The sequence below is a fragment of the Brachyistius frenatus genome, unplaced genomic scaffold (genome assembly GCF_029030835.1).
Source record: "Brachyistius frenatus isolate BFR_SWC_R1_liver_20210118 unplaced genomic scaffold, ASM2903083v1 Contig_12, whole genome shotgun sequence".
Classification (NCBI taxonomy): Eukaryota; Metazoa; Chordata; class Actinopteri; family Embiotocidae; genus Brachyistius; species Brachyistius frenatus.
The window spans coordinates 2,960,071-2,980,953 of record NW_027210611.1 but is presented as its reverse complement, the minus strand read 5'-3'; the positions used below and the strand labels follow the sequence as shown (position 1 = coordinate 2,980,953).

Genomic DNA, 20,883 nt, shown 5'->3' with positions numbered 1-20,883 from the left:
CTGTGCTCAACTGAAATCAAAGGTGTATACATGTGAGCAGGACACGTCATTTCTGACATCACAACTTGTTTGAAAGCCTATAAACCCCACCAGACACAAGATAGAAACATGATATAAATGTATAAATTCTATTTTAAAAATCAAGAAGAACTTTGCTTTCATTGCGCCTTATATGCCGTTCTTTTTAGTCCTGTAGTTTGCTTGTAATCTGATCTGCATTTTTTTTTGGGTAAATATTTTTCAGAAGGCTGTACATTAAAGTTATCAGCAATCACAAGCTTCGACTACTTTGAATTCATCCGACTTTTTCCTCTATAAATAAGGCTGACAGGTGGATGGCAGGTGTGAAATGTCAGAGGATCTGGTCAGTCCAGTGTGTCGCTTGTCTTTCATGTGGATGAGTGAGCAGATCCGCGGCTCTGATTGGCCGGGCACGCGCTCCCAGAAGGAGCGCCTTGCTATGTATTTGTCATTACTGTTGCTCTGATTCACATGCCCATGAACACCGCTGGGCTCACTGTGGTCATTTCCGCTAGGACTTCAAATTAATCGCACGTTATTCAAAAGCGGCGACTCGCACCATGGATGCTACTATTTATGAGATCATATTCGAAGAGCTCGGGGACCTGAATTGTAGTTTAATAGAGGCTTTCCATGACACTTTTTTGGAAAACGCTACCTTGTCAATGCTGAGCACTGATGGTAAGGTGGAATTGCTTCCCTTCCCTTTGTCCTATATTGAGAGGTGTTTTTGTTGTGTCATCGAAAAGGGAAGCTATAATCGTCTGCCTTTTTTATCATTTCATTTTATCCCCTAAGGTTTATATTGTAACGCCACCACGGATGAGATTGGGACCTGCTGGCCGCGGAGCAGCACCGGCAGGATTGTGGAGAGACCCTGCCCGGAGTACATCAATGGGGTGAAGTACAACACAACGAGTAAGATATTTCCGTCATGGCAAAAGTTCTATAACAACTACTTGTTCGGAAAATTGTGAAGATTTTTTGACAACATTTTTTTTTTTTTTTTATTAAAAAAGAGATTCCTTTTAGCAAATGCGCATTTTAGGCAACCTGATATTAAATTAGTTTTTCAATTCAAATTTAAGAACCGCTACTTTCATATCCAACTACAAGCAGTAAACAAATCCAGCAGCTTAAAGATCTCCCATTATGAATTTGAATTAGTAATGGGTTGATTTATCAGAGGCCTATTGTGGTCTGTTGACCCCCCCCTTCTGTTCTGATGTACAGCAGCAATGGCAGTGAATCTCAGTGATCTTCACACCCTCTGTCACTGCACAGATGCACGAGAATGAGCATGTGTACTGTTCAGGCAATGTTAAAGGACAGTTGCTTCTTAAACCACTAAAGTCTCAGGGTGTTATGACTGTTCTCGGCTTGATTTATTGCTTGAAGGTGAATTTAGATTGTTTAGACAAATAACTGGCAAAACTTGACCAATGTGACATCACACTGAGATTGGAGTGCATCTACAGTAGCGAAAAGAAAACAAATTTGGCAGCAAAACTGACTGTCCTCCTCCAAAAAAATTAAAAATAAAAATAAAAAAATACACAAACCTTAGGAGATCATTTGAGCAAGCAACTTATTATGTGTCATAGTGATAGTAGGTTTACGTAGTTATCGTGACAGCACCCTCTACTGGCCATAGTAGTTATGACAAGAGCAAAGCAAAAATTAGCCCTTAGACATGACATGGTCTACTTCGCTGTACTGCTGCCGCTAGCTCGCACGTGTGTATGTGTTTCCACCCTGCCTGTGTGTCTACTGCTGCACTGATACTGCCAGCCCCATCTTTCTACAATGAGTTTCCCTGGGATAACGGCTGTTATTAGTCGAATGTTTGAGGTCCAGTAAGTGAAGAGATGTATCTAAAAAGTAATCACATCATTTTTGTTTACCCTCGTTCAGCACAAGACACATAGGCCCACACACGCACAGGCGAAGAGAGAGAGGAGAAGCGCATTGGAAATATACTGCCTTTCACCTACATATATTCACATAATATATTTGGAGCCTACGTTGGATTTCTGCAATTGTACACAGGCGAGCGCAGATCTTTTCCCTGTCTATTTTTGCCTCGAATCGCATGTCACGTGAAAAATAAGCGAGACGCGCTGCAAAAGCGATGCATGACATTAGCGTGACACACACGTCTCACGTAGGCTGTGTAGCTGCTCTAACCTGGTAGCGTGGTTGCCAAAATGAAAATGAAGACATTCCGTGACGGCCACACACAACCACGCAGGCAGTGCGCCCCGATAGAGTCACAAAGTGGGAGGAGGTAGAGGTGGACAAAACTTTAAACCTTTACATGGCAGGCTACTGTGGGTTTCATGGTTTGAAACCGATAGTCAACGTTACTTTTAAATCCAACAGTGTGTTAATTATGGTGACAACTAAGGGTGACTGCTCATCTCCCATTTCAAATAAAAACTAAAAGTTAATCTTAACCTTAACTGCATGCTTATAATTGTGATGACAAAAGTCCTCTGTTACTATTCTGATCTTTCCCTGAACCTAACCAAACTGTTTGTGAGCCTAAATGGAACCAAACAGAGTGGGAAAATACCTGTGCTATATCATAAGCTCTCATAAGACCATGTAGAGGGTTTCAGGTTGAAAGACTAGTTGAAATCAGTTTTTATTTAGCTTTGCACACTGCTCAATACAATCACTCAGATATGCAAATGTATTTATAGACCATTGGTATAATGTAGAAATGAATGCAATATTTAAACGTTGTTACCCTGATAAAGTTTCAACTGCAATCAAAACTTTGTGGTTTTGAGATCAATGTGCATTCGTTTCTGTTTAAATCAGTTTTATAATGTCACCAAGTCACAATAAAATTGAAGTCAAAGCCTTTTCTTTTAGTAATTCCCAGCAATAACAACAGATTTCCCTTGCTGTTGTTGAACGGCACCACGAAAAGGTTTTTTTTTTTTAATCTGCTGGCCTGACAGGCTGAGCTGTTTCAAAAGTGGAGCAGCTAACAGTTTTTGCTAATAGCTGAGAGCAGCATACCACACTAACACGGTCACATTATGAAACTGAAGTATTCATCATAAGATGGATGAAGTTGTTGCCACCCTCAGAAAATAAACAGCATTAATTTCATAAAATTACACCACAAAAAGATTCCTGTGATGCGCCGAGCATAAGCGTTCAGGTTGTCCAGCTTTTTTTTTTATTGAGCGCAGCTGTTATCTCTGTAATAGGCTCAGGTGCAGCACCATTAGTCACTACCCCCCCCCTCACCCTCACACACACACACACACACACACACACACACACACACACACACACACACACACACACACACACACACACACACACACACACACACACACACACACACACACACACACACACACACACACCACACTTACATACACCCTGTTGACTGCCTTGTCACCTTCAACTGCATTAATTCCCCTTTTGCTTTGCTGGTGCTCAGTGTTAGTTGGACATGTCTGGTGGTTTGATTCACCCAGTGTGAAAAGCACAGTCACGAGCCACACTTTCACTGCTGTACACCATCATAGCACTTTTGTCAATCAAAGTCACATTTTTGACAGGATAAGGATCAGGTATTGTGGCTATATTTGTGAGATTTTTAAAACAGAAATAAATGGGAACATTCAAGGAAGATTAGGTTGTGATATTGAACTCACTGTAGTTCAGTGTTGAAATAAAAGAGTCCACTAAAGTACAGGAAATGTTTGTTTTTTTTCTGATGGCAGACTCATTAGGTTTTATTTTTGCACTCTCAACATCATTTACTATTAAAAGTGTAAGTTTACTTTTAGCACAGATTTGACTAGATTAGTTTTGATTTGTCACGTATTATGTGCTATGTAATGTGCATGTAAAAAGCTTAAAAATTCTTAGATTATGTCAACTGTATGGAAACAAATCTTCCTATTTCTATTGGTTCATTACAGTCCATAAAGTACTCCATGGAACGTCATAGAAAAGGTTTCAGAAATTAGAGAATGTTAAGGAATTTTCCATTTATCTACCTACAGTCATGATACATATACAGTAAGTATTTCAGCTTTCGTAGTCCAGTGTCTTAACATGTCCCCCATCCCAAATCCAGCTGATGAGGATAGATTTCTGTACTATACATTTTGTATCAGAACCAACATGGTAGAATTTATCTGTTAAGCTCAGTTCTGATACAAAAACACAGGAATCACAGAAGAATTTTAACAGGCTGAGAATTCGCTGTATGTACCTCTTTAATGTGCTTTTGATCATGTGAAAGAGGATTAGAGTCTTTGAAGATTATGGTAGAGATGCATATGAGCACGGAGTCTTTGGGGGAGGTCGATGGGGCGGAATATGAACGCTTAAACACTGCATGTTTAACTTTGATATGTACATTTCAAGGAAGAAAGCCAGTTTGATGGTGCAGAATTCCTGGCAGGATATCCAGATTTAATTATTTAAATTATTTGGCACTTTTTGGTATTTGGTATTTTTTTAAATCATGTATCACATTTACATATTTTAACCATGTGGATAAAAGTTGTATTACAATAGTCAATGAGGTAGGTTCAGAAAGGTGAAGGAGTTGAAGTTAAAGAACCAGTTTGAAATACATTTAACTAGTTTCTTGCCCGGAGTCAGACAAGAAGATACTAAAACATTGTAGTTTAGCTTAATTCATTTTCCACAAAGGCTGGAATATGAGGGAAACAGCTACCCTCTGTTCAAAGGTTACACAATACAAAGATAGTTGCAGTTTTACGAGGAGAGGTTAATGGAGCCTTTCTTGGCTGGAGGCAGTGAATTCTTTGCCTGGCAACCTTACCTGGAAAAGACTTCAGGTAGTCGATGCTCCTGCTAAGCTTGTGAAACATGCTAACTATGTCCTGGCTGTAGCATAGAACCATCTATGGCATCTATTCTTATTTTTCGGGAAACCACCAGATAATGGTTTGTTGCCTCAGGCCAACAATGTGCCACAAGGGAAACATCAAGGTTTTCTGTTCGTATGATCAGTGGAATCAGGAGTAAAGAAGCAATAATTAAAAAATAAAATCATTTAAGATCAGGTATGAGGTCAAAAACAGGAGTTTGCTGCCTGAGGGCAACACTGTCTCATAGAGGGTTAAGGATCACAGACTGTTGCCCTGAAAAGTGGTGGCCACTCATTTTAATGAAAATTGCCTGACTGGAACAAGAGCCAAAAAGGTTTTCTGGCTTTCAGGTTGTGTATTCCACCGCACATATGCAGTAGTGTTTCCCCTGTTAGCCCTGCTCGCCAGTTAGTGCTCGACCAAATAACTTTACATTGCGGTGATATCATAAAAACCTTGTTCCTAGGCTATGAGAGGTTTTACAAATATATAGATGGATTGACAATGAATAAGTACATATTTTCTTTTTTTTGGAGTTTGAAGTCCTGCGATTGTTTTAGAGTGGTGGTGTACTGGGACTGTGCTGAAGATTTGTTTGGTTGGAGTTGTTGTTGCACTACTTTGAGTGGCCACTGGAAAAGAAAAAAAGAAAAGAAAAGAAAAGAAAAGAAAAGAAAAGAAAAGAAAAGAAAAGAAAAGAAAAGAAAAGAAAAGAAAAGAAAAAAAACAGTAAGGCTGTGTGGTGGTGCCATATCCAGTTCTCTTGTCACATCCATGGGCTATAGTGTCAGATCAAACTTCTCATGTAACTCTCCAGGTATTGTCATCTTATGCTGTAACTCTTCCTTTCCCTTTCTAACTATCTCTGGTTTTGGTGAATAAACTTTTCTTTCAGAAGATGAAACAGATTTGATTGAAGACTGAATGTTAAATTTCAAGGACCCTAACTCTGATAAACGCGCTGTGTCAAGTTCACTCTATTACTGCAAGTGGAGCATTATATTCCAACTATATATCTAAAACTCATATAAAACATATACATTATGTACAATAAAACTCTTAATTGATACACAAACCACTGGATTTTTTTTCAACAAACTGACACAACTCCAGAGACAATGGAGGTACATATTTTGATCCTGCAGGGTCACATTAGCAGCACTAATTTGCAGTTAGCAATACATGAAAATGGAAAAATTCCCCAAATGGGTCAGACTAAGAATAGAAGTAGGCCCTAACATCCCATGAGCAGGTGTTAATTAACACAATGCAGTAACACAGAGTCTCCCAAAAAAATGGATTTGATTTGATGCTTCAGCACTGTTTTGCAAACTAAAGCTAAATATGTGTTTTTAAGTCACTCACTTTGGCCATTTATACAGTATCTGACCTCTGGGACTAACAATAGCTTCTCTTCCATTTGTCGTGGTATGTCTCAGAGCCCAGCATTTCATGCTACAGGCCTGCATATTAGAAATGCATGACCCAGGATGGGCTACTGTTTTATTTTAAGGACAGTCCCTAGGGCTTTGTACTCCCTGTTGTTGGACACTGGAAGATGTACGGTAAATGCAGTATCTTGTGTGAAACCTCAGTACTTTCAAGTGAACGGCCGACTAAGTCTAATGTCAGAAAAACGTTGCAATTCTCTGACAAAAATCTGATGTTTCACAGACTTAACAGGCCCGCGCAGGTAAGTGGCAATACATTATTTTCCACTTCTTCAAGCACATATAAATATTAATGTCTTTGCAGAGTGGCTTAAGAGCTTTATGCATTTTTAAATCTTCCTGTGCCCCTGTTTTTTGTTAACATAGCATGAACATCATTGTTGGGGCAGAGTATTTGGATGTGGTTTAAAGTCACTCATTGTCTCTGCTTTGTCACTGTCATGTCATGTGATTTCCATCAAGCCTCAGGCAAGACAAGATGTTCACAGCAGTAAAGATGAATGATATCAATACCAAAGTGTCAGTTTGGCAAATTCAGGCCATATCTCTGCGACTTGTGTGCCTTCTCTGCTCAGTGGAACCCACAGCATAACTATAATTGTTCAGTGAGTCACATTTCTTCTTTCGGTAAATTTACCTCATCGTTGTGTGTCTTTGTCACAGAGGAGACGTCCTGTCAGCACATAATGCACCTTTCTAGTCAACACTACTCAAAGTCAGGATCGCTGTTCCTACAATAGAGCTTTATTGATTCTCTTATCAGGATTATTAAAGTCTGAGACATATCAGTTCCACAGTGTGTATCAGGTTCAGAGCGGAGAGTGAAGCTCATGCAGCGTTGCATGATGGGAATAGAGCTTGTTGCTTGTCGCCTGAGCAGCTATCTTTCAGAGGCAAACGCGACACTGAGGTAGAGCGGTAAATAAACATGAGGCATCATCATCAAACGGAAAAATGGTAGTTTTTGGTTCACAAGGATGCTTTTTAGATGCAATTTGTGTGTTTTTTTTGTTTTGTTTTTTTTGCCTTCCATAATGTTTGGGAAAGCACCAAACACCTGCACAAAACAGCCATCTCTCCCCGAAGAAAACTAGTCACAGTATTATATTTTTTAGTAGTCTCTGATTAAAAGTGTTCAAAAGCCACTGGTGGAGGACAGACCTGTGGGCAGAAATCTCAAAATAAGCAGTTTAAAAGAAATCCATCTGCTTGTCATTAGTTTACAGCATAATCTAATGACTCAATAATGCCTACCACTAAAGTTTAATGAGAGTCTTAATGAGTTTTGCACTGCTTTATGTCTTCTCGTCAGTGAGCTGTCATGTCCCCAGAGTTGAAAGGAAAAAAGACTAATATGAAGCTCTACCTTAAAAATCCATGAAAATGCCATGTGAATACTCATATGTAGACGGTGAACAATTATATTTATTGGTTTGTATATTTTCCAAACCATCCTGTTTTAGACCCTGATGCTGCTGATGCAATTGACTTCCCATGTGTGGTTTCTCATGCAGATAATCATGCACTTCTGGTTGCCGCGACTCAAGTGCTATTTTCCCTTGCTGAATCCAGTGAGTGCAGTGCAGGTCTCTGTAAAATGTTTCTCCTGCAGTCAATCTACCCCCTAAAACTTTTGATCCACTTCTCCACGGTGAGCCTGGGTAAGAGGTTAGTCAGTCAGCAAATTCAGGTCAGAATGTGTAACAAACATTTCACTTGCCGTTCCACACCAAATCCCGGTGGGGGTCCAATCAGCACCAGCCTCCTCTGGCTTCACTCATAACTGGCTGAGAATCCAGACCTACCAAAGTGTGAGAGCTGGACTGGCATTTGAAGCCACCGCACAACACACACATCTAGTCAGTCACTATTGTTCAAACAGAAGCTCTGCGCTTTTAATTGTGGGTATTGTCTTGTGTTATGTGAATAATAGCAGCTGAGAAAGATGTTGGTCATGTCCCAGTCGTGCTGTCTCGCTTCGTTGTCAATCAACAATCAATCCATTATTCTGTGGCATTTTATGAAAATGTATTATCATTATCCAAATATTTACACAAATCCCCTTATTTCCAGAGAACATTTTTATCTCATCTCATGATGATATTGTATTTCTGACATTTCTCCAAATGACACTCAGTTGCCATCCCAATCTCCTACATTCATTCATGTCTCTGTAGACTAGAATCCTGTGTCTCACATCCCTGTTCTACTCTCACCTCCCCAGTCCATCCCAAATTGGCATTTTCACACATCCAAAACTGAGAGGATGGACCAGTACTTGTTAACAGAGGTAACAGTTTTCTCAATGCTACCACCAAGAAAGCTGCGGTGTCGTGGCGGCCCATGTAATGTTGTCAGTTAACCTTAGATGTTTCTCACTGCCTCCCTCTGGAGAAGCTTTTCCCTCTAATACATGACTGTCTACAATGTTTTTTATTATCAGACAGCAAGTTTAAGAATGTGCTTTTTTGTGTCACTTCATATTTGTAGTTATGCATAAATGTGTGCAAGAATAACTAGCTGCTAAAGTAATCAGTATATTTATCCTTTTCATTTTCCTCCATGAAGCTAAATGTCCTTTTTATTCTTTACCTCTGCTGTCAAAGATGAAACACTTCCCTTACTGTACGTCTAAAATCAGAAGTCTTAAATCTCTAACACTACTGGTTACAAAAAAGGTTGCTGATTGGTTGAAGGATTTATTTGCAATATGGATACTCATACATATGCATTACTGGGAGTGTGTATGGCTGTGTGTATATAGCAAATCCCCCAGCCCAGAGATGGCTGTATGCCATTTATTTATTTATTACATTTATTTGAGTCACATAAAACGATTATGCACGAACAAATTTATCTGCAGCATGTTAATCCAATTAGACCTCCAGTTTCTGTTAATTTGCTTTCTGTTTGTGCCTGATAGCTACAAATTTTCATACTTGTGTACAAGTTCAGTCTTGATTTGGAAAGAGTAGTTTGACAATTTTATGATCTTCTTCTCAGTGACTAGTTGCATGGTTGTCTTCAGCAACTCAAAACGTTTTGTTAAATTTAGACAAAGATTGTTAAGTTACTTTAATTGAAATGCGTAATAAGGAGTTTTGGCTTTTGCAATATTTAAACAAAACCTTGACCCTCACTAACCTTAACTAGGAAATTTAAATATACAGGAACATGGACATAAATCTCAACCAGCCACCCCAGCTTCCTACATGAGGACTCTTTGCAGTATCAGGGTGTCAGTTCCTAAATTGGAAAAATAATGTTTCCTTTTTAATGAGATTTTACATTTTTGGCTGTGAAAAATGAGACTCAGGTGTTCCCTATCAGTACGAGTACGAGATCCAAAGCCAAAAAACCAATAAAAACAAGTTCTTTGATTTTAATGATAATGGTCAGACTAAAAAGTGCTTTTTGCTATCTTGCAGTGCCCAACTACAACCTTGCCTTGACTAAAGTGCTAATGAAATGTGGCAGCATTTGCACGTTTTTCAGTCGTGTAATGTGGACTGATATAGTCTCAATATGCACACATGCTATGCTCGGGGGTTTGGCTTGTTGGTTTCCCTGAAGGTTTAGCACGCAGTCTTTTGCTCATTTTCTCTCACCAACTGATTTCAGTGCAGCTGTGAGGGTTGAGAGTTTGACAGCAAACAGGCAGGCAAATGTTTGCCTTTGCAGTTTTACCTAATGTGTCATGAGGGCATGGAGAGAAACAAGAAAACTTGAGATGTGCAGCTGTGAGTAAAAGATTACCCAGTATCTCTCCCTGAGGCTCTATTGGTCTGTTTGCTTCAGTGGTCATTACTCAGGGCTTTTAAGAGAGATTCAGTGGTCCCTGCTAAACAAGAGGATATAGACTGACAACTATCTAATCTCCCTTTCATTGCAGTTTTTCATGGTGTGTTACTTGTGCAGTGAACCTAGGAGTCAAACTCTTATCCAGATATCGGTTTGTTCAACCAAATGAACCAAACTGGATTTTAAATTAGCTCATTAATTAGTCAATCAACAGAAAATTCTTGCACTTGCCTACAGATGACAAAGGCAGTAGGTCAATCCACCACTTTAGTCCTGATATCTCAACTCACAACTTGTTACGTTAGTTTTGTTAATATGGAGTCTAATATTTGACAATCAGCTTGTCATTGCCTTGAAATGTGTACATGTTCATGGTGCCGATCTCTCACTATTCCTTTATAGCGCCATCAACTGAAATTTCTTCAACATGGATTGGCACAAAGCATCCTAAACAATAATTAGAACCTCTAATCAGCACAGCCACATTGTCATAACGAGCACTTGCTGACACAGTATTTATCTCTAAGCACTATTTGCAGCCTTGCAAAACTTCTCTGGCCCTAGTTGCTTAAAATCCTCAGTGCACTGATGTCAAACTAACTACTTTTGCAATTTTTCAGCCATGAAAAGGCACAAATAATTATCATTTGAATATAAAGAACCCCACCTTGAACTCATCATGCCGCTGACATGCTCCTCTGCTGCGGTCATGAAGTTAATTTAATGCAATAGCCTCTACGATCTTTCAAATCTGCATATGTCATGAAGAAAAACAGACAAAATCTTCACTTGGAGGAATAATAACAGCTGAATCCAGTCCTCTCTCTCTCTCTCTCTCTCTCTCTCTCTCTCTCTCTCTCTCTCTCTCTTCCTCCCCCTTGCATGTGTCCAGCAGTTCCAGATGACCGACTCCGAAACCCAAAGAAAACCCCCTTTCTTCAAGCTCAACTAACAAAAGCAGCTTTCTTTTCATTTTCAATTCTTATCTTTTAAAAGTCAACCAACCAGACATCTAAGTAATACTGAGCAAATTTGAAAATAACATGATAAAATTAATGAATCTGAACTTTCTGCCTGCACTTTTCTCTCAGGTCTCAGAATTAAAGGGGCATTGTGATGGATTTAGTGGCATCTAGTAGGTTGCTGATTGAAACCAAATAACCCTGTAGCACTCCCTATTGAGATATGAAGGGCTCATTCGAAGGTGATGAAAGCACAATGATTCTTAGATTTAGGTGATTATAGACTGAAAAAAATTATATTATCATTATATTATAACGAATATTATCTTCCATTTCTTCCAATAGATTCTCCTAAATCTTATACACCAGACCGTTAAATAAGTTGAGATGAAATGCACATTTCGTTCATGGTCAGTGTACTAAGATACTGTAAATTCACAATTGATTACATAGTTACCTCATGAGAATGTTGCTTCAGTACTACAATCAATAGGCACTGGGATGCAGCTTGCATTTAAGATTAAGCTCTCATTAAACCAGTTAATTGAATCCAAAGACTGTAATGAAGCCATCAGTTATCATTCTATACCTTGAAGACTGTTTTTTTTTTTTTTTTAAATTTAGGTTTGGTGATTATAAAGTGATCTCATATCTATTTATTTCCTATCCTATTATTTTTTAGTCACTGGAACTTGCAGAATTTCACAAGACCAATGCAAACATGAGAGAAAAGCCTGCAAAGCAGACATCATTGTTTGTAGCAGAATTTAGATGTTCTTGTTTACTGCAGGAATCATCTCACAATTCCTTACATTTACTTCACAACACAGGGGGTCCAAACCTCATTAAGGGGGGAACCTCTGATATTGTGGTTCAATTTTTAAAGAATACAAATTATAGAGTAATGTATACATTATTGTTGTTGTCAATTGTCAATGGCACATTTCCCATTGCTGTGTAGGCAGCATGGATCTAGCATAAAGATATCCAACTGTGCCAGCTGCTGCATGGGTGATTACGTCTTGCTGCAAAAGCTTTCTGACTAACCCCAAGTGTTTGATTAGCTCAGTTGATTGGCTCGGTGGAGGAGTGCTTAGATGGTCCATAGGGCTCCTCCAGGAGGACCCAATCACTGGTGCTGTGTATCTACAGCCACATCTCCAACTGTCATCTCAATTGTCAGCTGTAGAAGGAAGAGCATGACATTCAGGCTTACAGAGAAAACACTAAAGCTAAAGCGGGATTTTCTACTCCAGCAGATTCCCTGCACTAAATTTCACCTTCTGTGTTGTTGACTTCTGTAAAAAATTATATATTTTTTTGTCATCCAACTAAAATCTACACCCACATTAGTTAAGGTCCCAAGATACAGTCTATTTTAAACTACTATTAGCATCTACAGTAGAAGTTTGTGACTAATTTTGGCTGCAGAAATATGTCAGTGCTTTTTCTGCACAAGCTTCTGTGAAGCACAACCGTGCACGACACAGAAAAAGAAGTGTGTCTTGAATTATTCTTTCCCTCGGGCTGCTCCCTTTATAGCAGCCAAGAGTTGTCCAATTATAAACAGAATATTCACTACAGTTCATTAAATGTGAATTTGATTTATAAAAGTCTAAACTTTGCACTTACTTTCTAACATTTATTTAATATGCAGCAACAACTAAAGATGCCTGGAAGATGCAGAAATAATACTTAAAAATGAAAGGATTTTTTATTTATTTATTTATTTATTTTTTTTATGAAGGGGATGTCTGGATCTTTCCCAGTTTCTGCACTAACGTTGTGACTACTGGTTGACATGTGTAGTTAAATGTATCTGAAAACATAAAAACTCAGAGCTCCATAGGAATATTGTAGCAATAGCTCCATAAAGTGCTTACCTGTGGTATGAATATAAATACTTAGTCATTTTTATATGAGTTGTGATCTATCAACGTCTGGGCTTTCAGTAGTTTCAGAATAAACCTCCCAGAGATTTACTTTAGGTAATTCAGTCACAGTGCACGCTGATAATGCCAGAGAGCCAGCGACTTCGTTTGCTTTGAAAAGGATCAGCACCTCTGACAAAATATATGCCAGAATGAATGTGACAAGGAGGCGACAGTATTTCTTTTTTTGAATTGTTGAGCTGCCATGTTGTGTTAGATCAAACTTGGGTCAATCAAGGGCTTGGGAACAGTTGTACTTTAATACAGTGATGTTGGCATGTTAATGTTGACAGGTTAGGCTCACTGTAGACTAACATTTTCTGATCTGAACCACAGGTCATTCGGGTCATAAATACATGATTTTTGGAAACTGAAGGCAGTGAGATCATTTCACAGGTTTCATTTTTCATAAAACTGTGTGAGTGTCTCCTTCCTGCTTTCATAAGTGATGTATTTCTACTAAAGTCTGTCAAAAGTGTCTGTTATGTGTTTTGGGCCAACATTTCAGACATTCTTTTTTTGGAGGACAAAAATGAAAAAAAAAAAATGAAAAAAAAAAGTGCCCTTTGAAAAGGACACTTGCAAATAAGAGAAAAAGGACAGGGTGAGTCTCTGACTCACAAAACAGCAAAAAGAACAGACTGAGACAGATGAGATGCTGGCCCAGAAATGGAACTATCCTGACAATGTAAAACACATAACCCCAAAACATATTATTATTATAAGTATAAGTATTATTATTATACAGTTCCAGCCTTATCAAAGATTCGGTGCTTCCCATTAAAGTATCTGCCCTAAAATGAGTATAAATTAGCTCATCTAGGAGAAATACTTTTCGTTATGGTCTTTTACTGTAAAAGTAATTAAAGTAAAGTTTTAACAAGCAAAAACAGAAGTTGTGGTATTATTAATTTATGAAAACATAATAATTGAATAAAATGATTAAAAAAAGGATTGGGCTAAGTTTCTTGATAAAGATGATTTTAGAAGTTAACAGTGCTTTGTTACAGGATCTGGACGTTTTTACACACATTTCCCAAAACAGCTTTAAGACTAAGTGGAACTTCTCATGGTAATCTGAGGCGCTGAAGCAAATTCCAAGCACATTCTGAATTAATGTGGGATATATAACACATTGTGTAATCAATGTAAGCTTGACTGCATTCACACAACACAGCTGGATTTCTTAAAGTAGCCCAGCTGACCCACAGACTGCCAGCCTAAACCTACAGCTACTCACAATGATGCACTGTGCTGACAACTAATTGCCACCAAACCCTTCCCAGTTTTAATCCTGATTGCCTAAAATTTAATTCTTTCCCATCAATTAACATAGGTATGACAGGAGCACATATATTGATCGTCAGTTTACACGCTCTCAACCAAAAGGCAAAAACTTGACCCCATGAAAATTATGCATTAATATTTGCATTAATGCTTTTTAAAGCAAAAAAAGGAATAAATAAAATGTAAGTGGGAAAGCAAATAGGAGAATTAGTACAAAGGTAAATAAATACACAAGCAAATTAAAACAGAAATATGACTTAATGACATATTCCATCTATTAATTAATGCCTACATTTATTTTAAAAATTATTTTGTTGCATTTAATGGGATATTGATTTATTTACTCTATGTCCTCATTTGTCCTAGAAAAGTATGTAATATGGCAATTTTGCTCCAGTTCCAGCTGCCTAAATGAAATATCAAACCGCAATGAGCTGTGAGATTCCCATGTTAAGGTATGGCCTAGTTTACTCTGTCTCCAGCTCGTGAAATTAAATTTCATATGGCTTGAAGGAAACATTTCCGTAACTAACTCAGGTGTACGGTGTACAAGCTGCTTTGATCACTTAATTTAAAAAAAAATATTATAGCGTTTCATCTTTACTACAATTTGAAACTCATCCAAATAAAAGTCTTCAGTTTGACTTTTTCTGAAAACCAAAAAACTAGAGAATAATTTGTGATAAGCTACAAGCAGCAACTTGGTCCTTTGAGAGGCATAGCAGTCATGTCACATTTGTTCCTGTTTGTTTGAGTCCCTCCCTCAGGAAACCAACCTCCTGACACAAATGTAACACCGACCTAGAGACAGAAAAGATGACAAACTAAATCACAGAGCAATCAAACAGCAGAAAAAGAAAGGCAGTCTTACGCAACCTTTAAGTGAAAAATGTTGTACTGGAATATTCCTGTGGCATTGTTGCAGACCTTACGGTTGGTATGGCACAGCATCAATCAGCTGAACAGAAAAAAGAGGTCGAGTTTAGCAATGGTGAAGATAGACTTCTTATGATTAGCTCTGACAATATATTACAGATTTATGTCAAAACTGATAATTGAATAATTAAATCTGCTATTTGAACTGCCATTTATGCCTGAGCAATCAATTCATCATCAATGAATGCGATTCAAAGCTCCTTTACTCATTTATCTCATTAAGGAAGCTTCTAATCCTCAGACAATCATATGCTGTTTTTTGAATATATTTGTGCATTCAAGAAAAGTTGTCAGGGTGGCTGGTGGGTGATGTTGGCACAGACACCAGTCAAGAATTGTACATTTCTTCCATTGTCATATGCGTCTTTACACTCGTGGAGTGCGGTCAGTGATGGGTTGCTTATAGCGTTGTTAACACCTTGCGTGGCAGCTTTACGCCCCCCCCCCCCCCGCAAAACAAAAAAAAAAAAAACTTGAATGAGTCATTAGGGGATTTTATTTTACCTTCGCAAATGTAATAACACTGTAAGGAACAATATGAAAAGAATAGCTTTATCATGCGCAATGCACAGATGGTTAGTCAGAAACGTGCTCTCCCTGCATCAGTGCTTTGAATTAGTCCTGCCTCGATGGAATAGCTCACAGGGATGAACCTCACAACCTGCTCCTCTTCTTCTGTTCTTCTGCACTATCACTGCTTGTTTCACAAACACAGTGGGACATTTGCCTGAAGAGGCTGAGAACTTAAGTTTTTAGTCTGCTGCAATATTAGCGTAGAAAAGGTGTCATTTTATATTTGTTTTCAATATTGGTTTCGCAATTTTTTTTTTTTTTAAACAGATCAAAACATTGGATTTGCAAATGACACCAGCTGTCTGACTTGTTGAGTTGTTACTTCAGATGTTGCAGATGTTACCTGAAAGGAGGAATTTTGGCAGTTGGTAGGCCACAATCATGTTGATGCCGTCATACTGACTTTCAGTTTTATTCCTTAAAACAAGAACAGGAAAGTCTGTGATTTGTATTCTGTTGTAATAATCATGACGTGATGATCGCTGACAAACTGATAAACCAATTGATTTTGAAGATACTGTTTAAAAAAAAAAAAAAAAAAAAAAATACTAAACTTGTTCTAAAGACGTTTGGATTATTTCAGCCACACGGAAGTTAAATACCAGGATGAATTCTTACATTTTATGCTACAATATATAGTATACTATTGTTGCACATCCTGGTGCATTTTTTTTAATGTTGTTGCTTGGTTATTGTTCCCATATGGACACAAATTTAGAGAACATTTTGTCATTTTGAAATAATTCTCATGCAGCAGCATTAACATTTAATTTGAGAAAGAACTTCGGTCAATTCATTTTTTTTCTTCAAAACTTATTCATTTCAGTTTTCATAAAATAGACCATTGAGCAGAGCAACACCTCTCTGTATCCGATTGACTACAATGTACAAGGGTTTTTTAATTTTCTTGTTGCTCAGTGTGCGCCTCAATCAATTGCATAATAGCTTTAAATAGTAAATAGTAAATTTGTCACTATTATTCAATGAAAAGTAAGAAATGGCCCTCTTGGAAATACTTAATCTTCTCACCAATGATCAAAACAAATAAAAAAAATCTGTCTGGTCCTCCAGTTTTTTCCCCCCTATTGTCTTTGGTGTTCAAACCTTTCAGGAGACATTAGTTGTCCTATCAGGACTGCGTAAATTGCACAGAGACTGTAAATGCCACATGGCACCTGATCAATGAACATGTTGAAGCAGTTTTCAGATGATGCACTTTGTGTTTTAGAATATATGGCGATTGATTGTTTTACTGTGTCTGGGGACACGCCACTCACTCAGGCGCTTGAGTGATTTAATTGGCTTTGATTTAACACTAAGCTTGTGCAAATAGCTCCAGCTCAAACAGCTGAGAATTGGGATTTTCATAAACAGCATGAAACATTGTCTAGTCACAACACAGTATGTGTTTCCATGAGTCCAATTAAAAGCGAGATTGTTTCCAGCTAACACCAGCAGTTTTCTGTTCTCTGCTAACAAACAACAAAATGTCACATTATATAACATTAATTTGAATGTCAAGGTTATTACTCGACTACGTTCACTGCTTCAGAAATCCCTGTGTGCAATTCTGAGGTGGAGGGTTTTCTCACTTTCAACAATATTGTTTTATTGTTTACAAAAATCTTCAAGTCAAGATCTTTAACCCTCGTGTTGTCCTTGGGTCAAAATGACCCGCAGCTATGTTCAACCAAGTTCTATTTTATTTCTATATTTTCATACTTTTTGGGATCATTGGTGACAAGGATGCTGTGAGGGTTTCTTTAAATAAAACAAAACAAAACAAAACAAAATCCCCCAAAATATAAAAATATAGAAATAAAATAGAACTTGGTTGAACACAGCTGTGGGTCATTTTGACCCAAGGACAACACGAGGGTTAAACAGGAGCATTGCAGTTAATCCCTCAAGTGGAAAAATATGTTGAGGGTTATACAACTTTCTCAACATTGAGATAAACATATCTATCTATTCATCCATTCATGTACAATTGTATTTAGGGGAAGTATCACCTTGGCTTGGGGACTCATTTTGTCACAGTAAATATAATTTAACCAATAATGATAACTGGATTTATATTGCACAAAAGGGGTTATACAACACTGAAAGTAAAAAAGCAGTGGCCTCTCAGTGGCAGATGTTTTTACTCACAATATAAAAGAAAAAAAGAAAAACTAAATAAATGACATGCATTTTGACAGTAGAGTGGTTAAAATGATTTCTTTAAGTGGCCCATTGATAAAAATAGAGGAAAATAACCTTTATACATTTACTGCTGCAGTGTGTCCGCCCAACTCTTTATACATTTTCCGGTGTTCAGATAAAGAGGCCGGCGGAATATGAACTGAAAAACTTCAAAATGAAAAATTCTGTTTAAAGTTGATTATGAGAAGTGGGTTTTAAAAGATATGCAAATAATCTGACGTTGTAAGAGGCTTTGCGTTTCCCTCCAATGAATAAAAATGTGTATTGCTGAATTGGTATTCTGTCCACGAGTCAGACAGATAGTAGCGCTAAACTTTTAACTGAGCTCTGAGGAAATTACAAGGATGTTGTAGCTTACCTACATAGCAGACACTTTATGATACCCTTGCCACAACAAATACCAAGCACTGACTCAGCTGAATGCAGTGCCTGATGGTGAATATCTGTAATCTTTAAAATGACCTTTCTTCAAAGCTCAACAAGTATTTTTAAACAATATTTGCACAGTGCTGCAGCTTTGTTGTTTTCTAAATTGTGTTCCTAACTCTTTTCTTGCAGGGAGCGCTTATAGGGAATGCATGGATAATGGGACATGGGCGTTGAAGAGCAATTACTCCAATTGTGAACCCATTTTGGAAGAGAAGGTTGGTGTGGTGACAGAGGAGCAATCCTACTGCACCATCTTAGATAAATGCTCATCATCACACTAATGGCGCACAGCACAATTGCTAATAGATACGGCACAGAAAATGTTCTGATTGCTTAACGCTTATTGAGCTGCAGTTTCTTTTATGGTGCAGTGGAGTTAAACACTAAGCATTTTGTTTTCCTGACGACAAATACATAAATGCAATTTTGTCTGTATCCCTATAACGAAAGCCTGAGGGCAAAATGTAAGAGTGATGTACAGTAATGAGTTTTGGCCTGATTACTCCACATTATGTCCCCTGATTCTGTGTATTTCTAGGTCTTGCTCTATTTTCTCAAATAAGTTTAGCCCAAGACATCTGAAGTGTGTCAATGACATATGCTTTCTCTCATTTTAGTCAAACATCAGAACAATGAAGCTTACATAGACACAGAACAGGGATAAGAAAGCGGGCATACAGATGTAGAAGCAGCACAATCATACGAACATTGTTATCATGCTCACACCATTTCCGTGTCCCGAATAGAGTTACACTCTTAATCGCTGTGGTACAAAACCATCAAAAGCTTTCAGATAATTCAAAGTAAGTCAAGAGTCTTTTAAACTTTGTAACTGCAACTAAAAAAATATATACTTTCGGTCGGTCATTGGGTCATCCAGAAATCTTTGAAAATGGAGCCAAATACAAAAAAAAAAAAAAACAAACATAGAATATGTTACTAACTGATTGCATCATTGCAGACGTGCGATTATATGCATCGGTAAAGTAAAAGCTCAGCTCTGCCTCTTGATTGTTGTATGCAATTACTTTTAATGGTCCATTAGTACATTGAACATGTATTAGCATAAAAAAATATGTATTGAAATGTAGCTGAATTTCTAAAAGCCCATACACTCACTAGGTCTTTTTAATGTATTTATGCATTTCTAACATTTCTCTTTGTCCTGTTATCCAGCTGTAACGTTAAAGGAGTAATTCACATGTTGTCTTTCCAGAGAAAATATCCAATGCATTATAAAATAGCGCTGATCATCAACTACCTAGGCCACTGTATCTCTGTGGGAGCTCTAGTCGTGGCCTTCATTCTCTTCTTGTGCTTAAGGCAAGTACAAAAATAGTGCCCATCTAAATGTGTCCTGTATGCTTGAGACCTCATAGAAGACAATCAGTGAAATTCCCCTCGTATCCTCAGACTGCTTATCATTAACTCGCTTATGTCAAATGAATACAGCTCTGCTCAGCTGGAGCACTCAGCTAAGAGAGGCTCTAATGTGTATTTCATAACATGTCTTTCTTCTAAGCAGTCATACCCTTTTTTCATGTCCCGGTTTAAATAAATACACACACAAAGACACACAAACACACACAAGCACACAACTACATCTGCTGTGGCAGAACAGGCTAGCATCAAAAGCCTCAGCTGTTCTGTGTACTAAGGTTTGATCAATGTGGGCTTCTGAAAACAACTATTGATTTTTTTTCAGGTTAAAGACCAAAATAGTTGATATTCTGCTCTGAGATTAAATCTGTCAGGATTTCAAAAACAAATCTTCTTAGCCTTTTTCCCAATAGAAGATTATTTTTGGTAGTATTGACAGTATTGTCTGGGGAAAGCATTTTTTTACTGTAAACTAAATGTTAAAATCTTTACAAAGATAATTATTTAACTTCTAGTGTATCTTTAAAGCACAAAGCCCCACTATATCTACAGTTTTAAGAAGTGCAACCCCAATTTACATGAAAATGATCATTCTCTGAGTGATAACTGAGTCTGAAAACATGGACATGAAACACACTTTTTAGTTTCTGCTATCCTTTCATTATTACATTTTCATTTGCATTGAAGTAATCTGGTGATAACTGTCTGCACCACCATGGGTGGTGTGCAAACAGGAACTGCTAATAGCCAATTTGGCATACCCTTAATATTGGTAAAATAAAAATGTATTTGGCTTAAAAGACTCTATGTGAAGTTTCACAGTGTTTGCTTGAACTACTTGAGCTTCTGTCTGCAAAGACTGCCCAAAAATAAATGAACAGTAAAACAGAGAGGGAGCTACCAATCTATTACAGCAGTCTAAACGCATGTAAAACACAATTCTGGCAATTTTCCAACCCAGAATCTCATGTTACTATCAGTAAACGTTGCTGTAATTTTAAAAAGCATTGTAATAACACATCTCCATTCTGCT

General features: G+C 37.7%; 1 protein-coding gene across 1 annotated transcript in view; it reads left to right on the top strand.

Annotated features, from left to right (window-relative positions):
* The first annotated feature begins 445 nt into the window (after nucleotides 1–445).
* LOC138617317 (corticotropin-releasing factor receptor 2) overlaps nucleotides 446–20,883 on the top strand; it is a 31,707-nt gene continuing 11,269 nt past the window's right edge. Inside the window, exons 1-4 of the mRNA XM_069692226.1 lie at nucleotides 446–702; nucleotides 820–939; nucleotides 18,600–18,685; nucleotides 19,687–19,793. Coding sequence (XP_069548327.1) covers nucleotides 582–702; nucleotides 820–939; nucleotides 18,600–18,685; nucleotides 19,687–19,793 — 434 coding nt within the window. The 5' untranslated portion in view covers nucleotides 446–581. The remainder of the gene's footprint in view (nucleotides 703–819; nucleotides 940–18,599; nucleotides 18,686–19,686; nucleotides 19,794–20,883) is intronic.